This window comes from Meles meles, chromosome 21 (assembly GCF_922984935.1).
Source record: "Meles meles chromosome 21, mMelMel3.1 paternal haplotype, whole genome shotgun sequence".
Classification (NCBI taxonomy): Eukaryota; Metazoa; Chordata; class Mammalia; order Carnivora; family Mustelidae; genus Meles; species Meles meles.
In genome coordinates this window covers 20,551,336-20,563,667 of record NC_060086.1, presented here as the reverse complement: position 1 = coordinate 20,563,667, position 12,332 = coordinate 20,551,336, and the positions used below count along the sequence as shown (strand labels likewise).

Genomic DNA, 12,332 nt, shown 5'->3' with positions numbered 1-12,332 from the left:
CCCAGATTCCCAAGTGTTCTGTCCCACAACTCCCATACCCCAAATATTTCCAGGCACCTTCCTGTTCCCCTTGGCGTCGAGGCCCCCTCCTCCCTCAACCTCTCACACCCTGGAAGAGAGCAGGAAACAGCCAGGCCGGAGGCAGTGGAAATCCGGCCATTGTTAGAAGTGGGTACTGGCCCACAAGGGCCAGAGGACTTGCTCTCAAAAAGGGTTAGGGACATTGTTGTAGGAAGGAGATGTAGAACAAGAAGGACAGGGATAGCAATGGCAGCTGGCTTTTGGGGCTGTGACCTGGGCTGCCTTACTTGTCCAGCTCAATCACATGTGCTTCATGCAAAGGTACAGAACATTTGTAGTGTACAAATAACATTGACTAAGCATGTAACAGTAAGCATCTTACATTCATCTCTCTCATTCAATCCTTACCACAATTTTATGAGAATTTACTATTACCCCTATCTTGCAGATGAGGAAATAAGCTCAGAAAAGGTTAAGTCTTGCCCAAAGCTGGTCCTCTACTGCTATGCAGGAAATAAGCAGGGCAAGATAGTGATCACCATTTTACAGACTATGTGACTGAGGCACAGAAAGGAAGCAGGATTTCTCCAAGGTCAGAGAACAGATCTTCTCTCCAGTCAGGCCAGTGTGCTTATTACTGTCTTAGCAACTCACCTCAAGCTCATTCCCATCCTGCAGGAAGCCTCCCTTGACCACTCTAGCCTTTGGGGAGAGCTCCTAAAGCACACAGCCCAATACCCAAAGAGAAGCTCCTGCAGTAGGAAGCCAAGGACCCCGCCCCTTTCCCCCAGGGAATTCCAGGCCAGGCTCCTGGCTAAGCACTTGTTGGAATTTAGGCACAAAAAGAGCCTTCAGCAGAGTTGGACTCCCAGGGCAGAGTTCTAGCTCCTTTAAAGCACCTAACAATTTAGCGTGTAATTATATTCTGTCGTGCATTGTTTCCTGTTGTGTTGTTAATTTTGTCTCCTTAGCCCAACTGGAAGCTGGAGGGCAAGAAGTAAGCCTGACTCTTCAGTGGGCCCCCAGGGTGCAGAGGGCTCAGAATAGCCGAGGAGATTGATTGACTGCCCTCAGCCAAGCCCTCAGCAGCTCCCAAACTGCTCCAAACAGGCCCCTTTCTCCATTCTCCTGCCAGCAACACTGCTAAGCACCTCTCACTCCCACCACACACCCACACACCCACACACAAAGGCAGGTGCTCTCAACTTGCCAAAGGAATCTTCTTGACCTCTTTAGCAGCACCCAGCCCAGAATGCCAACCCAGGACCCCAAGCCACATATAAGGGATACCAACAAAACATCACACTGGGCCTCTTCCTCAAATAATGAACATTTGTGTGATTACCAATGTCTGTGCTAAATCACAGCCACCTTCTAAAACAATGTTATCACCATTCTGCAGATGAGGAAACCCAAGTCTGTCTGTCCCTAAGCTACAACTACCTGTACATCTCACCAGCAACATATAACAACAGGGTTTTGAGTAGGTTCCTTATACTTGGTCTTCTCGTTGATAAAACGGATTACAGCATAGGGCTGTTATGAGATTTTAATGAGATCTCAAACCTAGAAACACTATGCAGACACTTGGCATATGGATTTCTCCTTCCCTGCCTCCAGGGTCACCACAAGGATTTAATACTTTGGGGGCCATCCTACCCCAGCAGCTTGGCTTTAACTGTGAAGAGACACCACTATGGCCATCATTTGTCAAAAGAGAGAGCCCTCTCAGGAACCCAGGCCAATGAATGGAATCAGGGTAAAAATGAAGGTCACAGTAGAGAGAAAAATCCACAAGACAGAAGACAGGAGCCAGAGCCTACCATCAGAAAAAGCTTCTGACTATAACCCTCCCAAAACGGAAGCTCTTCTCCCCCTCATTCTTAAATCTCACCCCAACTCATTCTCCTCTGGATCCCTGGCCAAGAAAAGATGCCAAGAGACAGGTATGGAGCGGGGGCAAAACTTGATCAAGAATCTGGGTTTAAATCCTAATTCTGCCACTGCGTGACCTTGGGCAACCTCTCTGGGCCTCAATATTCTCAACTGTAAAATGGGAAGACAGCAATAAAAGAGACCCCACAGGGTGAATGGAGGAGGAGGTGTCACATGAGAGAACAGATGTAAAGCACTTTCTAAATGACAGATCGCTTGACAAATGTATGAGATTACACCATCAGCAAGAGGTTGGAAGGTAACGATATAGCTAGGAAAAAATATTGCCAGGGGCTCCTCAGCACAAATGTACACACACACACACACACACACACACACACTTCCTTGAAAGGACAATCCAAACAGACCATGCCTAAAAAACAGGTAAGTGGACCCACCATGGAGATCAAAGGCAAGGGAATCAACACCCCAAAGCAATCTAGAGAAAGAGGTATAATCAGAGAACAGGTAGCTGTAAGGGGCAAAGTGAACACAGCAGAAGACCAGAAGAGTGCAAACCCATCTGATTAGCTCAAGCATCCTAGGGTGTGACCCCCCCCATGACATCAAAGACCCTGTCATCTTAGGTCTCCCATCAGACAGACATAATGAAGAGGAACAAGGTGGCAGCAAAAGGCACCGCTAGCCAGAGGCTGACCACTGGCCCACGGGGCTTCATCCTGAGAAGAGGGCCTACCCAGGCCCAGTTCCTCAAAAAGGAGCACCGTTTCTTCTCAATGCTAGACTCAGGGACCCGCGCCCCTGCACCCCGTGTCTCACCTGGTAGGGGTCACTATGGTGCCCCAGCGCTTCCGCCTGCTCCTGGGGTCCTCCAGCGGCTCTGCCAAGCAGGGAGAGGGGCAAGGAGACCTTTCCCCTTGCCACCTCTTCCTCGCCTTTCGCCCTTCCTGAGGGGCGGGCCCGGGAAGCCTCCCCTGGAGGGGAGGGGGTGACAACCTGATCTGACCTCGCGGTCCAGTCCTCCTCCTCCTCGAGGGCGACAGTTGCTGAATCCCGGATTTCTGGTTGTGGGGTCTGAACCCCAGATATTTGAACGAAGGGAAGCTGAATTTGGTATCTGAACGCGCGGGGAATGAACCCCGGATACTGGTGCACGCAGGGGCCTGAACCCCAGATTTTTGAAATCCTATGAAACAGAGCCCCAGGTTTAAAGAGGTTGGGACCCGAGTCCTGGATACGTGGGGTCAGAGGAGCTGATACCCGGATATTTGAGAAGCGAGGGGTCAAGCCCGGAAATTCGCGACCGAAGGGCCTGAGCCCCAGCTCTTCGGCCACCGACAGGGGGCCCACCCCGAGGACGTCCGGCCGCACGGCCCCTCTCACACCGGGGTCCGAGGGTGACAGCCCTCACTCCCGCCCCAGCCTCCTCCCTTTTCCCTTCTCTCTCCTGAGGGTAGCTGAAAGATTGTAGCTACGGACGGTCCCCGCGCCTTCTCTCCCTCTCCTCTTCTCAGTCTCAGCCTCTCTCCGCACCACAGCCCTGGTCTCGTCCCGGTCTCCCTCTCCCTCTTCCTCCCAATTCCAAGATGGAGACCGGGCGGGAGCGCGCAGGCGCGGTAGGGACGCCGGGCCAAAGGGGGCGGAACCCCAAATGAAATGGCCCCGCCCCCCTATCCTCACTGCCGGGGCCAGGAAGATGGGCAGCTACCGGGCCAGAGTGCGCGCGCGCTCCGCCACGCGGACCCTGGATGGGAGGAGGCGGGAAGAAGGGCTAAGCTTGGAGGGGGAGGAGCTCAGCAAGCAGTTCGACAAGTGGCCGGGGAGAGAGCTGCGGCGCACGCGCTCGCCCCGCCTTAGCGCTGAGCCCGAGCTTGTTGCTAGGGGAAGCTTTGAGGGGGCGCGAGTGGAAGGAAAGAAGCAGCCGGGATCTGCGCTTGCGTATAGGGTAGCGGTTGGGAGGGGCAAGGGAAGGAGGCTTGCTGCTCGCGGAAAAGGCGGGAAAATGGACTGCTCTGGTTAGTAACCGTACAGCCAGGAAGTGGGCTCCCAAGTTTGAGGAATCTTTGCTGGGAAAACGCAGTCTGTCAAATCCCTTCAGGAAGCAGGCCTTTCACAACTGCATGACCTGCCCAAGGTCACACAGCATTAATGTCAAAGCATTACCATGACCATACCCACCTGATTCTCTCAACTAGTTGGAACTATTTTCTTTCATAGAAGAAAACAAGACATAAGGTGGCACAGCTGCGATTAAAACCAAGTGTTTTCCAAAGGCAAGTCATAATAGAGGATAAAGCTGCAGTAATCCATGCCCTATGCCAGCCTGTATCCCAAACTGAAGAGTCAACAAGGAAAAGTCCCCCAAACCTGTCTACCCTGAAATTCCCACCTCAACCCAATCCCCAATAAACACCCTGGGCAACACTGGGCAAAAAAGCCTTTTATTTTCCCCCACATTCCAGCTCTCCATTTTTTGGTAACATCTCTTCCAACTTAGAACAAAGTCTGGAGAAGTTGATTCACACCTGGAGAAAAAGAAGATTAAAAACAAGGGCAGAGGGGTGCCTGGGAGGCTCAGTTGGTTAAGGGTCTGCCTTCAGCTCAGGTCATGATCCTGGAGTCCTGGGATCAATCCCCTCTGAGGGGCTCCCTGCTCAGTGGGGAGTCTGCTTCTCCCTTTGCCTCTGCCTCTCCCCCTACACATGTGTGCTCTACCTCTCTCTGTCTCACACATAAATAAATAAAAATCTTAAATGAAAAAACAAACAGGACAGATTAGAGGGCTCTTGGGGGAAGCTCTCGGATGGCTGTAAAGAGTGAGGAAGGGGGCACCTGGGTGGCTCAGGTCATGGTCCCAGGGGTCCTGGGATTGAGCCCCACATTGGGCTCTCTGCTCTGCAGGGAGCCTGCTCCCCCGCCCTACCCCTCTGGCTGCCTCTCTGCCTACTTGTGATCTCTTTCTTTCTATCAAATAAATAAATAAAATCTTAAAAAAAAAAAAAGAGTGAGGAAGGAGCAGAGGAAGTGGTGACTACAGATGGGTACAAGCACTCATCCCAGCTGGGTTGGCCCCTTCAGATCCCCAGGATCTGCTAGGAGCCAGAAAGCCTTCATTTCCCAGTCCACTCAGATCTAAGAAAAGCTATGAGAGTTCCACTATCTCCTATCCCAAGTAGGTGGAGCCTAGCCCTGAGCAAAATTAGCAATGTGGATCTTGAGCGCCCAGTTCCTCTGGCCAGAGCCCTTCCCTGGGCTTGGGCTGTTTCTGCTTCTACCGTGGCTATCTCGTAGGGTACAGCAGCTAGTTATTGAAGCTGAGAACAGTTTAAGAGCTGGGTGCACAACAGATAACTCTCAAATTATATGACCTCCACCTGACAGAGTGAGACTTTTTAATAGAAATATTCTTTCCTTAATGAGCAGACACATGGACTAGTGAGCCAAAATGTTCCCCACCTACTGGCACCTTTGTTAGGTGTGTTCCTCCAAAGACTGTTAGCAAACCCAACTTTTTCTAAATGCAATGAAGGCTGATGGAAAAGAGAAAGTGTATGTAAAATGCTTGGGCACATACTTTGTGCCTAGTAGATGGGCATCATCAATCCTTTTATGCTGTTCAAGGTGAGTTTTACAAACTTTGCATCATAAAACTGGGTATCAGGATTTCAGGACAGAAGCAAAATAAACAGAATTCATATCCAGGATGCATCATCAGATCTGAATCCTGTTAACTTACCACTGTTGCCAGAAAGCTTGGATGTGAACTACAGCTATGGATGAATCTCAAAATCAGAATGTTAACCGAAAGAAGGCAGTCACAAAAGAATATATGAGTCCATCTACATGAAGTTCAAAAATAAGTAAAACCAGGGGCACCTGGGTGACTCAGTCGGTTAAGCAGCTGCCTTCGGCTCAGGTCATGATTCCAGGGTCCTGGGATCAAGCCCCGCATCGGGCTCCCTGCTCAGCAGAGAGCCTGCTTCTCTAGCTCTCCCTCTGCCTGCCACTCTGCTTACTTGTGCTCTCTATCTCTCTGTCAAATAAATAAATAAAATCTTAAAAAAAATAAGTAAAACCATATTGTTTATGAATGACCCTATCTCAGTTATAATTGCCACGTCCACCCCATCCCCTACTCCCACAGGACTGGGACAAAGAACCTTACCTGAGAACAAGATGGGAACTAGGCCAGCGCCCTCAGAGCCGGGTTCTAGACCAGTGGGACTCCCGACGCGGGTGGAAGCACACAGCAGTGAGACAGCAGAGAAGGCCACAGAAGAGAAGCAGGAAGGAGCCCAAAACAAGCAGTCTGGAGCCACACAGAGCCAGCTCCTCCTAACGATGGGCAAAGGGATGGAAGGAGGAATGAATGCGAGGGAAGGAGGGGGGAGAATCTTCTCCTGGGAAGACATTTTATCCCTGGGGCCAAGAGCTATACAGAGAAGCCCCCATGGGCGGAGAGGGCTCTCTATATCCAAGGAGCAACCAAAGGGAAAACATAATTTCCATACAAGCTAATTGTCTCAATGGTCTATGAGCTGCTTTCTCACCCAACCATCGAAGGGAGCCCCTCTAATGTCTCCATGAGATAGGAAAGTTCATTACTGCCATTTTAAACATGCTCAAGCAGGGCCAGGTCTGGAAACCAATATTTTCTCTGGTTTAAGCTCCCGAGTGGTGTTCCTCGCTGGGGTCTTTGCACATGTGAGGGAAAAGCACGCAGCAGCCTCCTAACTGGTCTGTCTCCTCTGCTCAGTTGGTCCCTCTCACCCAGCATCAGTGGCCCCCATGGCCTGCAGTATTAAGTCATAGCGTTTTAGCCTCAAGTTACGGAGCCTCACAAACAGGCCCCTGCCTCTCTCCTGTCTCTTCCCCTCAGTCTTTCCTAAGCCCCTCCCCATGGAGTGCCCTTGAAGGCCAGACACTTTTCAATCTCTAGGCCTATGCTCCTGCTGGTCCTTTGGCCTGGAATTTATGTCCCCTCTCCAGAATCCCCTCTATTGCATTCTCTGCCCACATCTTCCTCCTCCTCCAGGGTCACCCTGAAAAAAAAAGGCAGACAAAGCCTGGGACTACAGTCAGAAGGCACAGGTTGTAATCCTGGGTCTGCCACTTAACCAGCTATGTGGCCTTGGGCAATTCACTCCCTCTCTCTAAGCCTGTTTCCTCATCTGTAAAATGGGATAATAACAGCTACCTCAAAAGGCTGTTTTAAGATCAAATGAGATAATGGACCTGAAAGCACTTTGTACATTATAAACTACTGTACACAATTCTCTTTCTTAAATGCCACCTTCTCTGTGAAGCACTCTCCATAAATGTTCAAGTTAGAGTTAATTGCTCCTTACTCTGTGTTTGAATAACATCTCTATGATAGCGATTAACCCATTCAGCCTCTCATTACAGCTTCTGCATTCCTTTAAGGTGGAGATCATATTTTATTCTGTTTAAAGACAATCGTTAATAGTAATAGATCTCACTCATCCAATCTCTATTACATAGCAGGCGTTGTACTGGGCACCTGACATTCATTCTCATTCATCTTTATTTGTTGGCATCAGGAGATAGTATCATGTTTTCCATTTTACAGATGAGGAAGCTGAGGCTCAGAGAAGCTCAGATGCTCACTCAAGGTCACACAGCCTCTGGGGCAAAATTATAGGGCCTGTGCCTTTTCTATTAGGTAAAACTGACCCCAGTGGCCTTCAAGGCAGAGCGTTCAGCTGGCAGTTATGAAATCCCAAAAACCTGAGGCTCTTACCGAGGTGAGCAGCTTGGTGAGCACAAGGCCTTCGTGGCTCCAGACGCTGACACACTCCTCAGTCGTCAAGGTCTTAAGATTCAAGGTGGCATTTCCTGTTCCCTCCTCTGAGCAGGAGAGGGGTGGCTGGCTGGAGGGCAGGATTTCTGAAGCAGCACTAAAATACAGGCACATTCCTGGGGTCCTTTCTGTGGTCACTCTGGCAGTAATGAGGACCCGCTCTTCCGCAGAAGATCCTGTGAGAGGCACAGGAGAGGCAGTGGAAGAAGATGGAGGGCGGGTGGAAGCCATTCATCTTCAGACTTCCGTTCATTTCTAAGGCTTCCTTCAGTGCCAGCTGTTTTGGCATTCAGTCTATTCAAGAAAGTACTCTGTACACTATCACTGTGTCAATAACAAATAACAATAACTATGTATCCGTATAAACAAAAAATTAAGTTTGCTTACAATCAATAAAACAATCATGCCAATACTCACAAAGTTGCAGTGAAACTGGGGCAGATACACATTGCCAAGGTCAGTCTATATAAAGGAGTCTGTCCCTCTTAAGAAAGCAGTTTCCTAGTAGGTACCAAAATCCATGAAAAGGTTCACATCCCATTTCAAATTAGCAGGGAAAGGATGGTCTATTTATTTAATGCCCTTGGGACAATTTCCATTTGGGGGGAAAAAAAGTCAGACTCATCTCACACTATAAAATAAAGTCCAGATGTACTAGAGACCTATACAAACAAATTAAACAAAACAAAACCCAAAGAAAATTCAGAAGAACATTTTCTAAGTTTAGAGTGGGGAAGGCCTTCCTAAAAAAGACACAAGACCTACAAGCCTGAGTAAAGAATGAGAGCAATAAACTTAACCTTGTAACAGCTGAAGGCTTCTCAAAGATGAAAGGTAATTTAAAAAAAAGAAGTAACAGAATGGATAAAAATACCTATCCGTTTTTTGTAAAGATTTATTTATTGAGGGGCGCCTGGGTGGCTCAGGGGGTTAAGCCTCTGCCTTCGGTTTAGGTCATGATCTCGGAGTCCTGGGATCGAGCCCCACATTGGGCTCTCTGCTCAGTGGGGAGTCTGTTTCCCCGCCCCCCACACCGCCTCTATCTGCCTCTCTGCCTACTTGTGATCTCTGTCAAATAAACAAATAAAATCTTAAAAAAAAAAAAAAAGATGTATTTATTGGGGGGGGCATGAGAAATTCTTCAAGCAGACTACCCTCTAAGCAAGGAGCCCATGGGACTTGATCTCATAACCCATGAGATCCTTACCTGAGCTAAAACCAAGAGCTGAATGCTTGACAGACTGAGCCACCCACGTGCCCCAAAATGCCTACATTTAATTGGCAAAAAGGTTTACAATCCAGAATATATAAGGATCTTCTAAAAATCAAAAACATAAACACAAGCAACTTAAAAGACAAATGAGCAAAGGATAAGAACAGAAAATTCATGGAGGCATGAAAATGGCCAATAAACCTACAAGAAGATAGTCAACCTCACTAACAATCAGAAGAAAGTAAATGAAAACAATCGGGCAATTTCTTTGCTCATTAAATTGGTAAAAATTAAAAAGACTGATAATAACAAGAGTTGCTGGGGCACCTGGGTGGCTCAGTCATGGTCCCAGGATCCTGGGATCGAGCCCTGCATCGGGTTCCCTTGCTTAGTGGGGAGCCTGCTTCTTCCTCTGCCTGCGCGCGCTCTCTCTCTCTGTCAAATAAATAAATAAAATATTTTTAAAATAAATAAATAAAAATAACAAGTTGCTGAAGATGTAGGGAAATGGGCACTCTCAGTGAGTGACACCTTTTAGAAAACGATGTGGCTGTATCTACCACAATTTTAAATGGGTACAGACTGTGCTTGAAAAGATGCCCATCAAACTATGTACGCTGGGGGCACCTAGGTGGCTCAGCCATTAGGCCGATGCCTTCGGCTCAGGTCATGATCCCAGGGTCTTGGGATCAAGCCCTGCATCGGGCTCCTTGCTCAGCAGGAAGCCTGCTTCTCTCTCTCCCTCTCCCCCTGCTTGTGTTCCTTCTCTTGCTGTTCACTGTGTCTCTCTGCCAAATAAATAAAATCTTTAAAAAAAAAAACAAAAACAGCTGTGGACACTGCAGGGAGGTGAGACGGATTTTTACCTGTGCTTTTTATACCTCTTTGTGGTCCGAATTCCGAGTCCACAACAAAACAAATCTGTCTATTAAAAAAAGGTCCAGGGGCACCTGGGTGGCTCAGTGGTTTAAGCCACTGCCTTCGGCTCGGGTCATGATCTCAGGGTCCTGGGATCGAGCCCCACGTCGGGCTCTCTGCTCCGCAGGGAGCCTGCTTCCTCCTCTCTCTCTGCCTGCCTCTCTGCCTAGTTGTGATTTCTCTCTGTTAAATAAATAAAATATTTAAAAAAAAAAAAAAGGTCCATACCCTTTGACTCAGTAATACCACTTACAGAAACCCATTGTAAGGAAAGGATTCAAAAGAAAGATGCCAAGTATACCAAGATGTTTATTGTGTTACACACACACACACACAAAAGAGGAAGCGAGAAGATGTTTAACGCTAGGAAAAGAGTTACAAATGATGGCCCAACCACTTAATGGATCTTTACAGGTCCATTACTGTACATTCATTAAAATAATAATGTTCAGACCAGGCAGAAATTTTAAAAATTGTGTCTTAAGTGAAAAAAGAGAAATACAAACCAGTGTGTATGTGTGTGTGTGTGTGTGTATATCATAATGACTATAAGAAATATACATGCAAACTTTCTAATAGAACCATCCCCTGTTTCTCTACATTCCCGAGATCGAATCATCCACCAAGCCTTGTTGACCCACTGTCAACGTCTCTCTCGGATCAGTCCCCTTCTTTCACGGCATTGTCTTAGCTCAGGTGTCCTCATCATCTTTCTATTGTAACCACCTCCTACCTGGTCCTCCTGCCATTGGACACACTTCTACTGGGCAGTCAGTCAATAGAGTGTGATCTTTTTCAAAGAACAGCAACAAACTCATACTATTTTCCTGACAAAAATTTTGAGTTTGCCCAATGCACTAGATAAAGTTCAACTACCTGGGTTTGGCACATGAGACCCTCCAGAGGATTCTGTCTGCTTTCTCAAATACATCTCTTGCCATTCATTCAATACTTCTTCCCCTGCAGCACTCAAACTGAACCCCTTGGAGTTCTCAAACATGCTATTATGGTCCCTGTCTGTATGTCTTTGCATATGCTTGGAAGAGCACACTCCTAACCCTCCCTCAAGCCTTGGCTCCAGCACTGAATCCTTGGAAAGGCCTCTTCACTAACCCTGCGTGACAGACTCCTGAGTATTCCCACTGTAACCCGTGTGCTCCTTCACACGTTTAAAGGTATTTGCTTCTATTCATATCTGTATCCTTGCTAGACTTTGTAAGCAGCTCGAAGCGAAGGCCCGTGTCTTACATTTCTCTATATTCTCCACGCTTGGTACATAGTAGGTGTTCAATAATTATTGCTTAGAGGATGCAGTCGTATTTTTAATTTTCTTCAGAATAATCTTTGATTGTATTATTCTGTTCTAACCATCATAAAAAGAACAGGGTTGTCTGCAGAAGCAGAACTTGAGAAGCTGATCCTAAAATCCATATGGTAATTAAAGGGATCTGGAATAAGCAAAAGAATTTTTAAAAAGGAGAACAAAGTTGGAGGACTCACATTTTCTGATTTGAAACTTAATACAAAGCTGTGGTAATTAAGAGTATGGAGCTACCATAAGGACAGACACATAAATCGGTGAAACAGAACTGAGAATCCAGAAATAAACTTATATGTACATCCATGGTCAACTGATTTTCAGTAATGGTGCCAAGACTATTCAAAGGAAAGAACTGTCTTTTCAACAAAACATGCTGGGACAACTGGAGAGCCACTTGCAAAAGAACAAAGCTGAACTCCATCCTCACACCATTCACAAAAGTTAACTCAAAATGGATCCTACAGCTAAATGTAAGAGTTAAAACTATAAAACTTTAATAGAAAAGATAGGGGTAAATCTTTGTGAGGTTGAGTTAAGCAAAGCTCTGCTTAACCAAGACACTAAAAGCACAAGCAACTAAAAAAAAATAAATATATTGGGGCGCCTGGGTGGCTAGTTGGTTAAGTGTCTGCCTTTGGCTCAGGTCATGCTCCCCAAATCCTGGGATCCAGCCCCACATTAGGCACGCTACTCAGCAGGGAGTCTGCTTCTCCCTCTCTTTCTGCCCCCTGCCTCCCCCTGCTTGTACTCTCTTTCTCTCAAAAAAAATCTTAAAAGAAAGAAAAAAAAAAAGAACACCATCAACAAAGTCATAAGATAACCCGGAGAATGGCAGAAAATATGTGCAAATCATACATCAGATAAGAGACCTGTATCTAGGGGCACCTGGGTGGCTCAGTAGGTTAAAGCCTCTGCCTTCGGCTCAGGTCATGGTCCGAGGGTCCTGGGATGGAGCCCCTCATCGGGCTCTCTGCTCAGCAGGGAGTCGGCTTCCCCCTCTCTCTTTGCCTGCCTCTCTGCCTACTTCTGATCTCTGTCTGTCAAATAAACACATAGTATCTTAAAAACAAAAAGAGAGAGACTTGTGTCTAGGAAAACAAAGAACTCTTACAACTCAATAATTAAAAGGCAAATTATCCAAT

At 47.2% G+C, this 12,332-nt stretch overlaps 1 protein-coding gene across 6 annotated transcripts in view; it reads right to left on the bottom strand.

The window, feature by feature from the left end:
• Positions 1-12,332, bottom strand: part of TMEM219 (transmembrane protein 219) — a 45,672-nt gene that overhangs the window by 474 nt on the left and 32,866 nt on the right. For 5 of the 6 annotated variants that reach the window (XM_045994334.1, XM_045994331.1, XM_045994329.1 and 2 more), the window contains 3 exons: positions 7,679-7,914; positions 6,083-6,252; positions 4,342-4,442 (listed from right to left, as the gene is read on the bottom strand). In XM_045994334.1, the coding sequence (XP_045850290.1) occupies positions 6,115-6,252; positions 7,679-7,914 (374 nt within the window). In that variant the 3' untranslated portion in view covers positions 4,342-4,442; positions 6,083-6,114. Of the gene's footprint in view, positions 1-4,341; positions 4,443-6,082; positions 6,253-7,678; positions 7,915-12,332 lie in introns of those variants that run through there. The other variant, XM_045994330.1, reaches the window with a different exon arrangement.